The 21803-nt window shown below is 38.0% G+C and overlaps 1 protein-coding gene across 1 annotated transcript in view; it reads left to right on the forward strand.

The window, feature by feature from the left end:
* Window positions 1-5853: 5853 nt before the first annotated feature.
* LOC145989222 (unconventional myosin-XIX-like) overlaps window positions 5854-21803 on the forward strand; it is a 52340-nt gene continuing 36390 nt past the window's right edge. Inside the window, exons 1-6 of the mRNA XM_083124529.1 lie at window positions 5854-6105; window positions 6523-6693; window positions 7291-7433; window positions 8943-9068; window positions 10639-10935; window positions 15978-16233. Coding sequence (XP_082980655.1) covers window positions 6546-6693; window positions 7291-7433; window positions 8943-9068; window positions 10639-10935; window positions 15978-16233 — 970 coding nt within the window. The 5' untranslated portion in view covers window positions 5854-6105; window positions 6523-6545. The remainder of the gene's footprint in view (window positions 6106-6522; window positions 6694-7290; window positions 7434-8942; window positions 9069-10638; window positions 10936-15977; window positions 16234-21803) is intronic.

Genomic DNA, 21803 nt, shown 5'->3' on the forward strand with positions numbered 1-21803 from the left:
TATTATTATTATTAATTACATAAAGAAAATTAATTTGTTACTTTCATACCTATCAGATATTGTAAAGCAGCTAACTAATTCCTTTACAACTGGTTAAAGATGTTAATAAATTATGAAATAGTGAAGTGGTTTTATTTTGTGTAAGTTTTTGTTTAGTTTGTGTTTATGTTAATATAAATCAATTAGATTTCATAGTTATTAATTTTTGCATTCTTGTTTTACTTTTATTTGCGTATTGATGTAGATTTGTTAATGATCTCTTGAGAGAGAGAAAGCATTCAATACTCACAACTTAACAAATTTGTGTGTTTTCGATATTATTCTTAGTAAAGTATATTTGAAATTAAAAGTACAGTAGAGCGTCGATTATCCGAAGTAATTGGGGGACATGGGTGTTCGGAAAACTGGTTTGTTCGGATAATCGAACTGTACATGTTTATTTGCCAAAAAGAAGTACTGTACAGTAAATTTATTCATAAAAACAGGCATCTCTTTAAGTATGTATTACAAAGTAACGTACAAAGGCAACTTTAGTAGGAATATATAGTATGTGGTACAGTTTATTAAACAAAAATATGTACATATTACATACGCATTTTGCATGAACAATACACACAGTACACAAAATTAACGTTTAAAAAAATCCTCTATTTTGGTCTGTCTAAGCAAGCCTACACGCTTACGAGCAGCTAAGTCACGTACTTTTTTCATTACAGATATCTGAAAGTGAGCGAGTACACAGTTCGGTTAAGCGGTCGTTCGGTTGACCGACGTTCGGATAATCGACGCTCTACTGTAATTGCTTATCTTCTGTTTGCTATAACAAAAACTCTTCCCCCGGATATTTTTAATGGGGGGATTTTAGAGGACAAGATTATTGGTCCCCCAAGGATTTCGCACCCTGACACACCCAAATACGGCACCAACACAACAATTCGGCACAATCACAATGTGCAAGGGTAAACTTCTCCCAAACTTAAAAAATTACCAGTGTCGGCGATTGGGGGGGGGGCTTGCCATCTCCACACTTTTTGCTACTTTCGCCCCCGCACTATGCTAAACCTTATCTACCAAGGGCAAGAAAAGTGTCCTTGACCCCCCTAGTATTGGCACCTTACCTCCGCAGTTTTGGAACCCAATCGCTGCCACTGAAGAACACTGTTCACTTGTCTGTAATGGGAGAAGGAACTTGCTCTCGATCACGGCGCAACCACAAGGGAGTCCTAGGAAGGACATGTCTATGTTGACTGCCGTAACTACTAGGGGTGTGTCGGACGAGATTGGGAAGGAAACATTAATAATCCTGGTGAGGGTGAATGGTGAATTGTGATCAGTGGCGCAGCAAGGGGTGGGCGAAGTGGGCGACCGCCCGGGGCCTCGCGCCTAAAGTGGTCTCGCGTCCCATGGGGTTGACACGAAAAATACAATAAATTAAGTAAGAAAAATATGGAAAATGCTAATTTTTGTGGGCAATACAATTAAAACATTCTGTTTTTATCTGGTTAGTTAAAAGTTATTATTTGAATGAATACGTTAAATAAGGGGTGTGCAGGTGGAAGCTCAAGAAAAGTGCAAATTATCGTCGTATTTCTCATGTGAAACATTTCCGCAAAAATTCACGATAATTTGATTCGACATTTTTACACATTTAATCTTTTCTGGAACAAGATAACTTTTTATCTTGTATTTTCTTATTTCTCTTGACCTAACACTCCCGATTTTAGCGTTAACAATAAAGCATCTCCAACTGCCACGAACCAATGGTGAGACATTTAAATACTTGTGTTGTTTCCTTCCTTCCTTGAGCAGGTCCATACCCAGGATTTTTTTTTTTTTTTTGAAGGGGAATAGATCCGAAAATGCGGAACAAAAACAAGATCCGAAATACTATTGGATTGATTGAGCTATGTTATTTTACGTCGATTTTCTGACACTTTTGGCTAATCGCGACGATGAGGATGAGTGATAATACAATGAAGTTGAAAAAAGAAACAAAGAACATCCCGGGATTCAAACCGGGATCCATGGCGTCGAAGGGCGCCGTGCTAACACTTCGTCACGGTGGTCGGCGAAATGCTGTTGCAGTATTAGATTTGACCGCCAATGTTATGGTAGTATTGCAGCTTGCGCTAAGTGTACACACAACGGCAAAGTAATATGTCCATTACTATTTTCATTCAGTCTGTTTTCCACAGTGTGATGATAATGGGTTGAAATAAAAACGCCACTAAGCAGATGTTGACATCAGCTTCGCATCAACAGAATTTCATCCCTTAGATCAAAACACAAAATGTAGAGTAAAAACGGAATGAAAACAGTGATGAACAATTTGCCTACTATTATCTTTGCTATTGGCTGTACAATTGTAAAATTGCAATCATATGGTCCAAAGTAACGGAAAAATCAACTCACCGATAGACCCCCGTCCCCCGACCCGACAATCAGCAATACAATTGCTTACAGACAAATGTTGTCTCATGACGTACAGCTTGCTGCTTGTTGTTTACACTCAATTCTCAGACGTATCGAATTTTAATGTTTTTTGCCAATTAATATTGTTTGCATTTTTTAAGAATTTTCATACACCAGCACAATTGAACAGCCATGATGGTTAGACAATAAATTTGTAAATAAAACGATACGTATTAGTAGACTAATGATTACTAAAATGAAGAACAAGTCTAAATGTGAGTTAACCCAAAAAAAGAAACAATTTCGCAAGACATTAATAAGAATGGATTGTCCAGACTAAATCGGATATGTCTTGTCTTCTATACTTGCATCAATGGTTATAAAACAAAAAATACTGAATATTGCAGACTGCAGACTACTGGAACCTGCCTCTCTCTCTCCCCAAACAACCCTCTCATATATGCAAGGAAGAAATTGAAATTCTTGCACAATCTTTAAAATCGTCAACGTTATTTTCGTAGGTTTTTATATCTTCACATATTAATATTTCATAATTCGAGGGGGGGGGGGGGCATGGCCTATCCGCTGGGTACGGCCCTGTCCCACAGCTTCAGATTTCAACTCCCGGAAAACAGAGAAAGATATTATTTCGTCAGTAATTTATTATCATTATTTAAATACGAGAAATTGCTGACGTATCTCTAAAGATTTTGTATAGATTCACATTAAAATTTTAAATGTAAAGAAAGGATGGCGGCCTCGCATTCTCATCTCGCGATATGTTGCTACGCCACTGATGGGTGATACTTGTGTCACTATCCCAAGCTCTATAGAGCGTCTCAACCTTAAAAGTCAGCATGGGTTAAAAGGAGCGCGGCGTTGCCAGATCATCAAACGGAGTCGCATCGAGTCGCTGTTAATCGCTAATGATCGCGACAAATTTACTCCCTTAATATCGTATAGGAAATCATCAAAATCTATGTATTTGATGCATTTTGGAAGAAAAAAAACGATAGTTCTCAAGATTTGCATGTAAATGTTTATATTTCGACGTAACTATTTACCATTTTACATTTGCATTATATGTGTAATACACGACGCAACTATTGTTACTTCTTTCGTTGAATTTTGTATCCTTTACATAAACAGAATTAAATAAATGCAAAAACAAACATTAAGATACAATTTTTACGGAAAATAAAGCACACTGCACTTCCTACGAACCGGGCACCTGCCTGCAACTAAATTGTAACCTTGGTGGCGCGCAATGAATTTGATACGCGAGACAGCCCGCATAAACAAACTACGATTGCGGAATAAATAACGGTGCTGTGGAGTAACAATGCATTCTAAAAATAACTTCAAACAATGGTCAACACTTTTCTCGCTTGGTCTGCATGTGTATCGCGACAAACCGAAAAGTTTCTCGCTAACCAACTTTTTCATGTCACGGTCTGATGATTTATACAAAATATCCAATGTATATGTATATATATACACAGGGTGTCATTTTAATGGCGCCCACGGACCACAGATTCGTATAGAGGACATAAAAACAAACAACTTTTCCCAGTAACATTTTTCTCGTTGGTGCGTCGATTCGACGCTACAGCCGTTCAAAAAAGACCGTTTTGCCGCCTGGATGCTGGCAACCCAACACAACATTTGATCGTACCTGTGACGTCATATCCTGCAGCGAAACAGCGCACGGCAGTGTTGCAAGGAGCACACAAATTTTGTGAAAAATGACAAACTACCAACCACATTATTAGCTGTAAAACGAAGCGAGAAACGCGTCCAGCAGACCGAACACCATAGCCTACCAGCCTAAAGATCAGCAGTTATCTCAGGAGAAGGGGGAAGTGAACCAACGATATGAGAAATTGTAAAAAACGTATTCAAAATGAAATGTCAATGTCGGATTTTGTCTCAGCCTACATTTAAAATATCAACAACAATAAATTTTATACGATTTACAGGTTACACGTGGCTGTTTACGCCCAACTACATGTCAAATATTTGCAAATCTCGTTGCAAGGTTGATATCTACAGGTTTGTGTCCAGATGCTATGCGGTACTTTTGTGCTGATAACGGATGTATCCGAGGTTCATGTTGTTACATTACGGCTAAATCAAGTACAACCACAGTAACAATCTAGTGATGAATCAGTACCGAATATAGAGCTTGTACTTATATCCCTGTTTTTTCAACCATTTTTGTCACTTGCCTCATAATGCTCTGAATATACATTATATTATCTGTTGCTTACCTTTGGAATTTTGAGTTCTTTCATTTCTATTTTGTCATCTGTTCAGTGTGTCACAGACAACTAGTATCAGAAGGACGAAGTGGATAGACTAAATTGTAGATGCAAACTTGGTAACTAGATTTGAAAATATTTGACGTAAGCTGAGACAAAGTTCGATATGACCACTTTCACTTGAATTCTATTTTCTTTCTTTATTTATCGTATCGTTTGTTTACTTCCTGTTAGGTTACAGAACGTGTTTTCTCGTTTTGTGTTACGATACATAATGTGGCTGATTGTAGCTATGTCATTTTTCACAGAATATGAGTGTTCCTGGCAACCCTGGAACGCATCGCTTCACGACGGGATATAACGTCACAAATGCAATCAAATGTTGTGTGTGGTTGCCAGCATTTAGGCGGCAAAACTGACTTTTTTGAACGACTGTAGCGCCGAAACGACGCACCAACGAGAAAAATGTTACTGAGAAAAGTTGTTAGTTTTGATGTCCTCTATACGTTTCCGTGGTCCGTGGGCGCCATTAAAATGACACCCTGTATATATAACTCTCCTCGTAAGCAAATTAATTCACTCAGGCGAAGAATATCATATCTACAACATCATATATCCCGTAGAAAAACGTCGCCTTGTAATGAAAGGGTCCCGGGTTCTCGGTGGAGGCACATGGTGGTTCGGATCCCACTTTAAACTGTAGGTCCAGTCCCGATTAGCCTTACTGTGCATAAAGTGGACTTAAAACAACAAATCAAATCAAATCAAATCGTAGAAAAAAAAACTGGCGAAGTTGTTCAAGCCGTTTGATATTTATGGCTTTTGAAGTATTTACTAGAAAAAAATTAAGCGTTTTGCAAAATTGCATAATTATGAAAAATTCAGATTACATGAATTTATGACAGGTTATATAATGCCGTCAGTAAATAGAGCATAAAAACTCTACAGGATAATGATTTCACTGTTTGAAATTTTTGACATTTACATTTTTGTAACCGCGCAGCGGCGGCAGAGAAGGACAGAGCTATTGGCAAAACTCATGTATTAGAGAGAGAGGGAAGTACTCAATTTACTTCCATACTGACTTTTAAGGTTGAGACACTCTATAGAAAATAAACAGTTTTTTCTTTAAGGTCTTAGTTGTTGTTTCCTGCTAATATGATTTGGCAACAGTGAAATTTGTAGTGCTAAACAACGAGATGACTTGTATTTGAAACTGCAAAAATATTTTCTTAACAAGCTGATTACTTTTAATGAAACTAATAAGAATGGTAGCACAATTCTGAGTTGAAACATAATCCATTTAATAAAAGTATTGTCTTCATACTACGAATGGTGTTGTAATATTATTTTGTATCGTTGATGTTACCGGGCCGAGAAATTCGAGCGTGTCGTCTGCTGCTCCTGTAAGTGCGATGTAATCACGAATACGGTATGACGATGATTTGCTGTTATTTGGTATTTCAGTTTTTAATTGAAAAATATAAAGTAACCTGTACAAATATTAATTTGTTTTGCGTACTCAAAATTCGTATTTCACAGATTGAGAAAGCAGACAGTAACATTCTGATTGATTTCCTTTATTTTACTTCACTTTTCTGCCACTGCCAATCGCGAAGTGAAATAACTTTTTCATATGAAATGGTTTAAAATAATGTACTGAGCTTTCTGTTTTAAGCTACATTGATCATGTACTACATGCGTACACCCTGAGATATTCATATTCTGAACATATAACTGTTGATGTAGGAATGTTGCGATTTCTCTATAATAACTATGTTTTATTGTTGCAGTGTTTTCTTGCATTATTATTATTTTGTTACCAAATTATAATGTTCACTTTATGTAGGTTATGATATTGTTGATAGCAGCATGCAAAGAATGGATAAAAGTCCTTGTGTAGACAACCAGGAACTTCCAAATGAGAACTCCATGAAGAACTCAAGGTTGAGTGAATCCTTACACTCATGGGTCATCACACACAATCTCACATGTCTCCCCAAAATATCGGAAGAGGAAAGTAAGTACAGTGGAAAAATTGAGACTTGTAATTTATTTACTTTATTTCCATTTTTAACAAAACACGGCAGTGAGAGCAGCTGTTGAATATTGTATAGTATTATATTTTCTCTTTCTCTTCTTTATCACAACATTTAGGATGGATTGACAACACTGGCTTAAAATGAATGACTACTATGTTATACTAATTTATATATTTATGTAACATAATGATGTGTTCTATACTACCATAGATAGAAATATCGAGTATATAGTCCACAGGATGTGAATAAATTACAATTACCATTTCTTTCATTCCTGGCCCAGGATTGAAACCCATTAAATCTCTTTTGTGCTCATGTTGTGCTAATCACTGCATCACACAGAGAGGTTAGGTTTGGATTATGACTAGTTTTTTTTTTATTAAACTAAGGGTGCTTCATGAATTATATAATTTTTTAATATAATAGAGCATTTATTATTGCCAAGCTCTATGTTGCAGTGGTTAGGAAAGTCGAGGCATGTTGCAAAAAGAGAAATAAGAAGAAGAAAGTGAATGAATAATTGAGCCCTTAAAAAATTTACTTCTTGATCATTATAATCTCTCCTTTGGTTGCAGTCCTGAAGTGTATAGAAAAGAGATTTCTGTGTGAAGAATATTACACATGGGCTGGACCAAATCTTCTTGCTGTCAACCCATGCAAAGATGTTCCTCAGTTGTTTTCAGAAGAAGTGAAATCTGCTTTTTACAGTTGCTATGAGGTAAGTAGCATTATTTGTTGCAGAGTTTTATACTGATTGACTTGGATATGAGCGTCATTTTACTTTTATTCTTAACGTTTCAGAGACCTTATTGTGTGTCCATCTTCATAGATTCCAATAATCCTCCTAGGAAGTCGCAAATAGAAAAATACATCTCCAGTTTCTCATCAACTGCACATATCATTACATATCTCAATAGTCTTCCTTATTGATTTGGACAAGTGGAGCCGTGACAACCTTTGAATAAACCTCCTGGGTCTTCCTCTTTTGAAACCAATAAATGCATATTATACAAATGATTATATAACTTATAACAGTTCTCCGACTTTAACCACTCCTTTGCTTTTACTCTGACATTGTCGGAGAACTGTTCAGAGTCAACAACCAGTGCTCATTTGCAAAGAACATCTGCAATGTTTTGTAGTATTTGTCATAATTATGGAGTCCTTATCTCCTTGACTTACAAAGACCCCATTACCAATTTTTTATTGTTTTTACTCTGTTATAATCCTGCAATTTCTCCCTCGTTAATTCTAATTCCCTGCTTAACACTGTCTCCTTGTAATCAAGGGGTCCCAGTTTTGATACCCAGGTAATGCACATAGTGGTTTGGATGGATCCCATATTTAACTGTAGGTCCAGTAGCCCTATAGGCTATCTGTGCATAAAGTGGACTTAAGGCTCGGCAAGACTACAGGCTGACACCAGGGCAACTATTTTCAAAGTTTCCTCTCCTTTCAAAAAAGCACTACGATTTTCCGAAATCTTAAATATTGCATTGCTTAAATTCCTTCTAGAGCATTCACGCAAATCTTAGTTAGTATAAAATAAAATGTAGATACTTAAAGGTACTTACGATAGTGAGTATTGATTTTAATGAAAACTACGTTTCAGGATTCCACTGATCCCTTCATCAGGTTACCAAACTAGGCCAGTGAAACATAGTTTTCGTTAAAATCAGTACTCACTATCGTAAGTACCTTCAAGTATCTACATTTTATTGTATACTAACTTATTCAACGTGAGTAAATCGCACGAGCACTAAATATGAATGCACATGAATCTTTATGTGGTTTGCTTTCGCTATTGCATAGATATTCTCAATAGTTTCATGGCTACGTAAGTCTATTAAACTATTAATAATATCTAGATAACAGCAAAAGCAAGCCACACGAAGATTCACATGAATGCTCTAGAAGGAATTCTAAGTAGACGTAAGTTTTCAGATTTTGGAATATCTTAGCAGTTTTTCGAGAGAAGAAGAAAAATCGAAAAAAAGCTGCCTTGGCATTGACCAAACGGCCAACCAAGCCTTAAAGCAAGAATTGAATCACTCTCTCATTTCCTGCTCTTGACAAGGACACTTGTTTATGCATCAAAATGTCAAACAGAAGGTACATTTTGTACATTAGTTTTTAATATTAAAGGGGTTACATAGAGACAAGAAGCATTGAAGTTTATGAAATGAATAAATATTGTGATCATTTCAAAAAGTCCTTTTGTTTTCAGAAAGGTGGCTGGGATTTTCCTCCCCACATTTTTGCAGTGGCCATGCGAGCTCTCTACAGGATGACCCACAGAATGGGGAAAACGAACCAGGTTATGGTCATAAGTGGCGACAGCGGATCTGGTAAGGTAACAAAATCACATTGCCTGAATAGTTTATCCACAAATGCCTTTGTAACAGTTAAGAGTCTGACTGAATAAATACAAATACCAACAGAGGGTCCGAAAGATAATGAACCTTGAATTTGATCCTTAATTCACGTCATTATAAAACTGTCTCCATGGGATATTTTCTCATTCTCTACTCTATTTTTCAAAATAGGTATAAATAGTGAACTCAGAGCTTAATTTTCCCTCTAATTCTAGTAAGTCACAGGCCCATTATAGATTCAGTCCCCGCCACTAGCAATAACAAATTTCATATCTTGTGGGTGTGCGAATTACTCACAATTACAGAATAATAAGCATTCTTAAAAATATTTAAAAAGTACTAAACTTACGTATTTTACATATGATTAATGAGTATGTACTATTTCCAAACAATGTTTCAGGAATCACGTGTTCCCTTCATCAGGTTCTTTCTTGACTAGCGAGATCGCTTCATAGCCACGTCAAATTGAATTAAAAACAAGGAAAAAGGATATAGGAATAACTATGATAGAAAATAAATTCTAAAAACGTGCCCAATCCTGTTAAAACTTCCATCCCCACTACCACCCTTTCGTAAAACCACATGAGTTAAAAAGTAAATGTTAAAAGAACATTTCGACTTGAAAAGTTAAAAGACGCATGCCAATTCACTTTCGCCCGTGAGGGATCCGGATTGCTTTCTCGCAGAATGCAAATTTGTTCACCTAAAGATGAGAATAGTTGGTGATATGTAGTGAGAGAATATGTAATAGAGAAAGGGTACAAATAATGACAATGGATAATATTCAAATAAGATTGTATGGTAGTAATATTCATTGTCACTAACATTCAGATGATTGATAGGAGTGGTGTATTCTGAAAGTATGACCTGATTTACCGCAAGAATTCTTATTTATAGTATGTATTTATTATACATTTATTAGATATAATATAAATAAAACATTAATGGAGGAATGCAGTAAAACAAAAACTGAAGTCTGACAACTTCAAATTTTCCTGTAATTTCTACGTATTTGAAAAAGATTTGTTTACCGACGGTAAACCAGTTAACACTGAATGATAGTGATTATGTGTCTGACGTGAAAAATAAAATATCAAGCCTGGAGACCGTTGAAGTCTAGAAAGTTGGTCAACATGTGCACATTTATGTGTATTGACACTATAGTTGAGTGAAATATGAAAAACAAAAGTACAATTTCATCACTTGAAGTAGGTATTATTTTCAATAAAATATTGGTGAGAATACAGTTTTCATTTCATTAACACCATAAGCATTGTTACATTCCAGTTATTGTTGAGAGTGGGTGGGGATATTATGTTAATTATAGCCAGGAATTTTTTTGGAAATTTCTATTTGAAAACCTTGATTTATACTTGTTCTTGATCTTGAGACTAGCCACTGTAGTATTGTTACTGTGCATTGCTTGTATGTAAAATATGAAATGGTCTAGAATATGAAATGGGTGGGTAGTTCCCATATTGCACTGTACAGTAAGTGCATATGTAAACTACATTTTGTAAATAACATATGCGTTGTTCTTATTTACAGACATACTCCGCCTGGCACATATTAAGCTTCCTTGCTGATCAAAGACGTGCCCAGAGTTATTCTGGGAAGTCCGAGATTCCTGAAATAAAAAAGATTTGCTGCTCCGACACCATTCTGTGTGCATTTGGGAATGCCCAGACCATTTGCAATGGGAACAGTTCGAGATTTGGGAAACTCCTCGAGCTGCACTACAGCAAGCGAAGGCTCGTCGGCGCCTTCGTCAAGACTTACCTGCTGGAGAAGACACGAGTGGCATGCCTTGGAAGCTGTGAAAGAAATTTCCACATATTCTACCAAGTGAGTGAATTGTATTGTATTTCATGTTGATTTCACGTTGCTTTTGGCTAATCACGATGGGGATGATTAGATGAAACTAATGAGGGGACACTCGTCAAGAGCACCTATGCTCAGGCCAAGACTTCAATCTGGGAATTTTGGTTGCAAAATAGAAAGTCGACCACTTAAATAACCATATCATTGTTATTATTCATTCTCAGCACTGAAGGTTCAGATTTCAAGTCCTGGCGTAAGCATGGAGTTAGTATCCATTCATCAATTTAATATAAACCGTCATTCATTTCAACCTCATCATGATAATTAGCCTAAAATAATTTATGCATAATAAGATAAAGTAATTAATGACATAAGTCGTTTGGAAGACTCTTTAACTCGATACACCAGATGAGCAAATGTGTCTCATAACTGTGCTTTTTTATCATCTTTGTTTTTTCTTGGATTTTAAACTGTTAATACACTGAAATCTCATACTCATTATATTTTGTGGAACGAGAGATCAAATGTATATAGAAATTTTAGTCACAATCTTTATGTGATCTCTCCCATATAATTCCAGTTCTTTTAAATAATTTGGAATGTTGTATAATGATTATGTGTTACGTTGCTGTCAGGTTATCTTCCCGGGTCCTTCCCCGTTCACCCTGCATTAGGGGTTAGCGCGGTAAAAAATGACACCGTAAAGTTCTGACCTTCTCCCTGCATGTTACATTCATTTTTTACTCTCGTTATTCCACTGCAATACCAATTATCTGAATGTATTTCTTTCATATACTATCATAAATATAATGGTTTTGAATATATAATATAAGCGATTTTTACATAAACTTTATTTTCTTGTTGCCTATTCATTTGTACCATTTACATTTTTTTAAACTTGATAGTCTATTTCGTGTCGACAGAGTCCCAATTTCCTTTGTTTTCTTTGAGGTCACAGTTTTTTTCCTAACGTATTGTTTTCAGCATGCACAGATACATTCTGAAGTGTCTAGTGTTTGTCTCTTTAATCTGAATGTATACATTGCTTTATGGTTTTGTCACCCTCTACAATCGCTATTTTTATATTCTGTTTGTGCTGTGATTTTATAAGTATGTGGGTTTGCATAATGCATTAGAGAAAATCCAACCCATAGTGTTTTAATTTGTGCATTAGATATAGGTCACTTATTGTTCAGTTTATCTTTTATTCTGGAGGTGATTTTGTCAATTTTTGGGCTGATACCTGTAGTGATTCCCACCAGTACTGATGCTTGAAAATTGTACCAATTAAAAATTGTTCAAAATATTGATTAATATTTGTATAAATATTCTGCTCCAATTATATGCATCAATTTACCAGACTGCTCCTTTAAAATATTCAAGAATTTTGATCAGAATATTAAAATCCCTGTTATGTAATCACCAAATCCATTTATTCTGACGATTCTGTATTGGCGCCCTTGTGGCTGATTGGTTAGCACTCTTGTGTGTTCGGTAATTTTCCCAAATTTTGGTGTTGGCCCACTGTGAGGACAATCTGGAAGCCACCTAAAGAGAAGACATGGTGGGTTCCGGTCTCAAGAATCCGAAAATATCAACAAAGGGACACACGTTGTGCTGATCATGTGTCACCCAATGAAAAAGCAACTTGGCAGCCCCTGGTCTTCAGAGGGCTATTTGACATGGAGTTGTTTTCCCCAAGTTATCAAACTTTGCAAAAGAGTATTTTTGTGGACCAAAGACCAAAATGCTGGGAAAGTATAGGTTCGTATTTGTAAATCAATTTCAGCTGATAATGACACTGGTAATGGCTTATATCCAGTAGCATGCCCAGGATTTTCGAAAGGGAGGGGGGGAAGTTTAACCATGTTAGTCAGTATAATTCAAACTCAGTATCAGCACAATAGGTAGCTATGGTGCTATATTGAAAAGGAAATTTAAATTTACATATACTGATGAATAGTGCTTATGTTCAAACAATAATAAATACCTTTATAATTATTAAATTGATAAAAAAAAACTAGAAACAACAAAAATTACAAGAGCATCAAATTATGCATTTGTTTACAAGAACATTTATAACATATCAATGCTATACATAAGAAGAAAATATCTCTTTGTTATCTCCTTCCAGGATAAAGCAAGTCTTTGTATCCACAATTCTGAGCTTCAGTTTTCGAAATTCATCATCTGACCAAAGCACATCCAAACGTAGAACATATAAGTGTCACTCTATGCAACCTTCCTCCAAGCACTCATTTGAGGAACTGTAACATTTACAAGCCTGCCCGTTAAGGAAGATGAAAACGGATAACCTATTCACTGCTTCAAAATCAACATGGCATCTTTTATACATATCAGTGTCATTCCACAACTTTCGAATCTTTATCAGATTATATCATGATCAAAGTTCATTCAAGTCATAAAAGGCTTCTATATAACTTAAACATCCAAGTTATTATATCATTGCCAAGTTTAATGCTTTAAAAGCAACAATTATTGTAGAAATATATCACCATCCCATATTGCTATATCTGTCCTTATCCTTGTTCCATCTTCAGCTCCCCTCTTTTTTTCTCAAGTCACAGACAACTAGTATCAGAGCAACTAGTTCAAGCCAAATTTTTTAGTATGTGCAATCTTCAATTGTTTTTGTTTTATATTTTTATCCATAAGTGCTTAACAGCTTGAATGCTTGTGTAGTAAATGTACATATTTGCTATTTTACTATGTATATCACAATATACAGGGTTAGTCAAAATTATAACACTCAATAGTCAAAATTATGTGAACACTCAAATGGCAGAAACAATGTATGAACAATGAACAATGAACTTGACAGACATCTATAAACATGGAATATAGGCAATGTTATGCTGCAAGTGCTACAGACTTGTGCACTCAACCTGTGCGCCATTACATTCAACACATAAAAAACACCGATTAACAGCAGCACGTAAAGCCTGTACACACATTTCACGGGGTATGGATAATATCACATCCCGTACACGGTCTTTGAGGTCATTGATGTCGTGAACCTTCCTACTGTAAACGCGCTCCTTAATCATGCCCCATAACCAGAAGTCACAAGGTGTTAAGTCTGGAGAGTGTGGAGGCCAGCGCAATGGTCCATAACGACCAATCCATCATCCTGGAAACGTCTCATCGAGATAGTTTCTAACAACACGGGCCCAGTGCGGTGGAGCGCCATCTTGTTGGAAATACCCACGGTCATGTTTCAAGATGCGCCACACGGTTTTTTGAGGAATTTCTGTTTCCAAACTGGCCGCGGTGGCTCAGTCGGTAACGCGTCTGACTACCATGCTCAAGGTCCCGGGTTCGATCCCCGGCCGGTTCAAATCCGGGAACTTTTCTAACGGTGGAAGCGGCCCCGGCGCCTACCCAGCGTCGAATAACATGGGTACCTGGGGGAAACCCTGGGGGGTAAAGGCGGTCAGGGGCGTGATGCTGATCACATCACCCCCACTCACGACCGGATCAAGAAAGTGTGGGGCGTTACCCCCACACCCCCTATACGCCTTCATGGCGTGGTGCTATGCACAGGGGAACACTTTACCTTTTTTACCTTTATCATACACTTGATTTAGAAGGACTGTGCAACACGGCTCCCTGTACAACAGCGATGTTCTCTTCACATCTTCCTGATCTTGGACGTCCTGCATTGCCTCGATAGTTGTTAGCTACTGATCCCATAGCCACAAACTTCTTGTACATGCGGTACACTGTTAAACGGCTTGGTGGGTCACGTGCAAATCGCTGTCGAAACTTTTCACGGACAAGGCTCGGCAAACCTTACGCTTCCATCACTCTAGCTACATATGTTCTTTGCTCCAGTGTCAATCGGTCGGCCATTATGTCACCTAAAAAGAGAAAGAGAAGAGATTGAAGACATTTCCAATGATCAGCTGTGCATCACCTACAAAGCTAACAATACATGTTCCAATAAATTTCAATCATAACTGTATTTCTGACCTCTACGTGTTTTGTCCATTGCGAGTTAACATAATTTTGACTAACCCTGTACTTATCTAATGATTACAATTACCATATTTTGAATGTTGATACAAAATACCAAGTATGACATCATATTATACATTGAACAATTTTAAAGAGTTGACCTTTGTATATAAACCTTGATGCCAATGCAAATGTACACAATTTCAATAAATTTAATTATAAATTTGAATGTATCATATCTTTCTTGTCTGAAAGAACACATATGATTGAAGATATTTGTTTTTCATATTGCCAGTCAAAAATAACTGTTATGACTAAATTATTATAAATATTGCACAAATGTGGAACTTTGAACTTAGCCTAACCATTTTCAAATGTTGTTATGACAATGTATTATTTTTATTGTCATAGGAGTATGTATATTTTTTGGGCTGTCTGTCCCCATTTTGCCATCTTTTCCTGTCTTTGATGTTCTTTTTAGGAATGCTGGGCCAAAGGGGGGAGGTTATGACCCCCACCAACCCCTCCTTGGGCATGCAACTGCTTACATCGATGCATTGGCTCAGCTCTAGTTATAAACCATGCTAAATCTTCAATATGTTTAATTTCTGAAATAAGTTTATTTTCATCAAGAGTTAGCTCGAACACACTGTAGATAAGGTTTATGCCAGGCATTTTGTTTGCCAGATGTACAGTGGGATTCATGAGTATTACCGTGCAAATTGTCCATCACCATGTTCATGCACTTTATTTGACCCAATAAGAGCTTCAAGAATTAAAAGAAAACTCAAAACAAGCTGTTGACAACTTCTGCACCAGCAAAAATAATAATCCGTCTCTTAAAACACATAGGATGTAAGAGAAAAATTAATGAAAATAGTCATGGACAATTTGCACGGTAAAACTCATGGATCCCACTGTACCATGTGCTGTCTTTTTATAGGTTTTGGATTATATCAGTTTCCAGGTGAGTCTGATGTACCAGTTAGACCCGTCTTGCAATACCCATGCTTCTGATTTCGTATTTCACTACGTTGTTGGGTTTTAAGGACTTCTCTGTGTGTAAATTACAATTATTTATATTACAGCTCATGGGAGGTTTGACCTCAGAAGAACTGGAGAGTTTGAACTTGAGTAGCAGAACTGTATATAAAGTCATGCCTGGTAGGATAAGAGCAAATGAAAAGGAAGGTCTTAAAAGCACCATTGCCGCACTTCAGGAATTTGGCATTCGCTGTGATGAGATGAGAAACATTTTTATAATTCTAAGCACCATTATAAATCTGGGGAATATTGCTTTCCATAAAATATACGAGTCATGTGAAGTTGATGAACATTCCACAGGTTAGTAATCACATACTTGTGCTTACGCATAGTGTCCCCACCCCCCCCCAAAAAAGAAAATAACCAAAAGTGCTTCCTTGTGGTCACCCTGTATATTTTTATTAGTTAGGTTTGTGTATGCATTTTGTGTCTATTATATGTTCACTAGTGCAGTTGGATTTTTAGTTTCATTTTGTTGTGATCAGTACATATTTATGGCAGATAACAGTATGTTTGATGGTGCTTGTTTTGTTCTGCAGAATATAAGCAAGTTGGGGCTGTTTTAACTGTGTATCTGTGATATATTCCATGGGTACTAAATAGATCTTGGCATATCCTATTCTGAAAAATAAGGATATTATGATATTAATCATGTCATTATTTGTCAATTATGAATCAACATTGAATTATCCTTGTAAAATCTCCATTGAAAGAAAAAAGAGCATTCTAGAATTGCCATCTTTACATTACACAAAAATTTATGAACCCGAAGAAGCTAGTGATGCTTGTACGCGTGAGTTCAACTATCCAATTAGTCATCTCCATCAGCTTAATAAGATAACTGGCCTCCCCGATGGCGCAGTGGTAGCGTCATTGCCTTGTAATCAAGGGGTCCTGGGTTTGATACCCTGCGGAGGCACATAGTGGTTCGGATTCCACTAAAAACTGTAGGTCCAGTCCCAATTAACCTTTCTGTGCATAAAGTGGACTTAAAACACAAAAACAATCAATCAATAATAAGATAACTTTATTTCAACAAGTTGTAAATGTACAATATAGTGTATTATTATTATTATGCAGTAGTTCGGATCCGACTTTAAACCAATTAACTCTTAAAATCCATAAAATGGACCTAAAATAAACTTTTACTGTAAGATCAACATGAATTATAAGATCCTTGCATCTAAAGAAGGAGCATGGAAGACCTCTAATTCACAAGGCAGGATTGTGATGGAGTGCATAATTGGAAGAATAAGCCAGACAACAGGGCTAGAGGCCCTTAGGTCACTCCCTTCCCCCAGCTAGTCTATGAACCAGACTCCATGTTCCTGCTGGCCCCTGTGGTGGAGTGGTTAGCACATCGTGCTACGATGCCAGGGGTCCTGGACATGGATTGTGAATGTCCATTCATCAATTTCATCATATCATCACTCATCCCCATCTTCGCAAATTAGCCAAGACTGGCACAAGAAGCAAAGTAAAATGAATCAAATCAATAAGACTCCATGTTCTTGTTTTCAATACTAGCCATACAGAACGAATTGTCACCAGAAAACAAAATACTTTAAAAATCATACATATTGTATTACTCCCTCTGTCCCATAATTATAGTCCAGTATGCCAAAATGGCAACTTTTTATTTATTTTCTTTTGGATACTTGATCAGCCAATTTGTACTGATCCTTGAGTAATAACGTTGTATGACTCATTCCTGTGTTTCATTTTCTTCTTCTGTATACACAAATGTCACAGTTTGAATATTGGTCAAGTATTTTGGGACAACAAGCAAAAGTATACCGGACAATAATTATGGGACAGAGGGAGTATTTTGTTATGCAAGTTGTCATGAAAAACAACAGACCCCTCAAGATATGTGAACTCACGAAAGGTATCAATACAATTCAATACCAATACATCCACATCAACCCTAAGTGTAATTAATTTTACAATGCCTGTAGCTATGCAGACAGTGTGGAAATATGTAGCCTGTGACGATGCGATTATATATTATATAAAAACCCGCACCGTCACAGTTCACAGAAGGAACTTTCGTTTAAGAAAATAAAAACGAAGTTCTCATGTCCGCCGCCAGAGGGTAGCTCCCTCTGTCTGCTGTATATAGACGTGCTGCCTCCTGGCGACACTATCTAGTACCTCCCCAAAAATTACGCGAAAATTGCTGGTCCTCCAACACACCCACTTCGTGCTTAGATGGGAACCTGAAAGGTCGTTCTACCACCAGGCAGCTGCAGTCACTCTTTTATCAGCCCGACCTTCTCGTACCGTGCCATAGAACTTGGGGTTTCATGACGAGCAACAAGAGCATGCATTAGACGACCTAAGATCCCGGACTGTGAATTTGACTCGCCATGTCACTGAGGACTGGTTGTGTAATACACATTTAAGGTACGTAGAATCGGAATGTTCTGATAAAAATTGCGACGAAAAAAAGACCTATAGTGAAGTGAACATGAAATCTTGAACTTTGTGCAGCTCGCTGTACCCATCTTACTTTCGGACCTCTTGTTATTATTTTTTAAAAATTAAGAAGCACGAATTCATTCATTCCTTTTTTAAAAAAACACGACACGAAAAGTGAACTTTTTGAATGTTCTTTAAGCGGAAGCAACATCCTAGTTTACGACCGTTGTAAGCATGCTCTCATTAAATTTGCAAAAATGGCTACCTTATAGTTAACCCGTCGTCCACGTGTACGATTTTTCCAGATTTTGACCAACCACTATAGGATTGTGAATATGCCACTAAAAAGGAAACTGGCTAAAGATAACTTCCATTTTTGCCACAGTGTTGATTATTCGGTTTTTTGGATTATTGAAGAGGGATTGCGAAAATATTTAACAAAAAAAGGCATCGTACGTAAGTTCTTATGCGTCAATTTTCCCCCTCCCCCTTCTTGCATTTTTACCATCCTTCAAGTTTTTCCTCAAAAGCAGTAGCATCAAATCGTTGGCTTTTGTGATCGTAACGTTATAAACATATATATATATTGATGAAGGAATTGGGAGCATAAAAGTCGAAACATTAATTTGCCTCAAACATCGCTCAGAAGCTCGCAAGTTGAACGCTCATTCACCCCACATTCCACCGGATGCAGAGCCGAGCAACAAGAATTTTCCACTCGGCTCTGCACAGTCAGCAAGGCAACGGCCCTCGCCAGCGGTGAGTGCACCTCCACTGTAAATTTCCATCTGCATCCAGGGATACCCCAGGTGCACAGTGGAGGTGCAAAGTCCACCAACCTATGACTCAAATCCAATGTATAAAACCGCTGGAGACAGTAAATCGATCTCTCACTTCGCTCCAATATCACCACCAAACTGATCGACGAGAAGAGGACGACGGCCTGCTGAGAGATCGCGACACTACGAGGCGGCAACAAGCGAGAAGTCCACAAGCAGTCCGGATTAAGCCAACCGAAGAATCTGCAAGAATAAACAAGTCGCCGAATTGCCTGCCGTCTCTTATCGTCATCTTCGATCTCTCTAGCGGACACCTGTCACCGTCGCCGACGCCAGAAGCCGAGGGCCAGACCAACAGCAAGGGGTGAGTAGCGTTCAACAACACAGGCTCCCAACAATCCTTCATCAGCCTCCTTAAGGGTAGAGGTGGTTAGCCAAGTCAAACTTAAGACCTATTGCATTTATCTGAGCTACGTCCCGGCGTGACTCGATCCCGTACCTTACCCGACGTCACGCTACATGGTGGAGATAGCCGGCTCCACTCCGTGGATTTCCATAAAATTTTAATTTTTTTTTTTTCACGTCACTCAAAACCCCATAATCTAAAATCCCCGCCGCACACAGCAGCAACCCTAGAAATTCTTCTTTTTCGATAATACACTTCGTATTATAAACTCCCCACTTGTAATTTTTTTTTTCTTCCGCTCACTATCTTTCATTTCTTGTGAATAAGTGCATAAAAATTCCCCCTCCCTAAATTCGCATGAACGAATCCCAAATTATTCTTCACGAAGAGCTAGACCGTTCTCTTGATCAGATTCTCTCCTTAGCCTCCGCTATTAATTCCCCCGCTCCTTCCCCCCGAATAACCAGATCCAAGGCTCAACATCCCGATTATCCACAGTTTCTAGGTGGTCTAGAAACTCCCAAACAAAAAAAGAAACACCCAGAACCCCAAACCAGTACACCTAAAACTAACACCCCTACCACCATCAATCCATCCCCGTCAATAATGTCCGTAAATATACCCCATGGTTTATACCCCGCCCCCTTCACAGGAAAAAACCCTCAAGAAGTTGAGCAGTTTTTTGAAAAGTTCGATAGCATTGCGGGCGCTTTGGCGTGGGAGGAAAATAAAAAACGCGAAATGTTGCCATTGTTCCTCGCAGACATAGCGCTCACATTTTTGAACGATCTCAAGAAGCAGCCAAACTTCAACACCCTCACCTTTCCGCAAATCAAAAAAGAATTAATTTCATTATTTAAAGGCAGTCACTTAGTCAGCATGCCCATCCAAATTTTATTAGAGACAAAGCAGGAAATTAACCAACCCATTCATGATTATGTTATTCGTAAGAAAAATCTCGTCCTTCAATTCTTCCCGCAAGCGACGAACCCTCAAATCCTTTCCTATGTTGTGTCGGGACTTCGATCTAAACACATCGCTGCGATAGGAGACAAAGAGTTCACCGACACAAGTTCTCTTATTGCACATCTGCAGAATCAAGAAAGGCAAGACATGCTGATTCAAGCTAGACGCAATGAGGAACAAAGTGAAGCGATGAAACTGATAGATGCCGCTAAGTACATGCATTCCATTTACGCAACAGCCTCCCCTCAGTTTCCCAGCTGTACGCAACCTCAGGTCAGCAACACGCATCCTTTCCCCACACCTCAGCCTGCTTCGTCATTCGTGACGTATCCCCCCCCTACCCCCCTCCCGCAGATCTCTCAAGCTCCATACAACTTTCTTTCGCAGCAACCTTATCAAGTAACAGCAGCTCTCCCGACCAACTCGTGGCAGGTCCAAACCACGCCCACAGCCTCTCCTTCCCTCCCCTCAAGTCAAACTCCAAACACGCAGTCTGCTAGTTCTCCCAGCGCGGCCGTTTCCCAGTCTTGCAACGCAATTTTGCCATCTGGCGGTTCAACAGCGAACCAACTAGATTCAGTCACGAACCAATTGCAAACCTTGACATTAGAAAATAAAGTTGAAGCGTTGTGTCACACTGTCCAGAACCTGGCAGATCAAATACAATCAAATAACAGTAATCAATTTCAGACCCGGCCTACTTTTTACGGCCAGGGGAATGGTAATCGCAGAGGTTCTACTCGCGGCATGAGACGTAATTTCAGATCTCGAGGTGGAAATAACAATTCAGCCGGGGGGCGACAAAATTCACAGTTTTCACAATGCCAGATCTGTTTCCGGTCAAATCATTCTACCAGGGACTGTTTTTATAATCCAAACAATGAAAACAAGGGCGATTTAAACTGAAAAACCGTGTGAATCGATGGGACGGATCCACACGCAAGACAAAATTTGACACAGTTCCTATCCTTGAAAAAAACAACCTATTCTTCATTCAAGCTCATGTAAATAATAACCCACTAGAAATTATGATTGACAACGCAAGCCAGATTAGTATTTGTCCTCAGCATTTAATTCCACCCAATGCAAAGAAAATTCAAATGCACAGCATTATTAAAGGCGTCACTGGTAACAGACTTCCTATCTCTGAAATTGTAATACTCCCCCTTCACATAGGAAGATATAGGTACTCCCACCCTTTTAGGGTTGTGCAATCCAAAGAATTACCTCCTCTCCTTGGCAATGACTTCTTGAAGACACAAAATTGTGACATTTCACTTAGTACTAACCTGTTAACT

This window comes from Lepisma saccharinum, chromosome 6, assembly GCF_977018435.1.
Source record: "Lepisma saccharinum chromosome 6, izLepSacc3.1, whole genome shotgun sequence".
NCBI lineage: Eukaryota > Metazoa > Arthropoda > Insecta > Zygentoma > Lepismatidae > Lepisma > Lepisma saccharinum.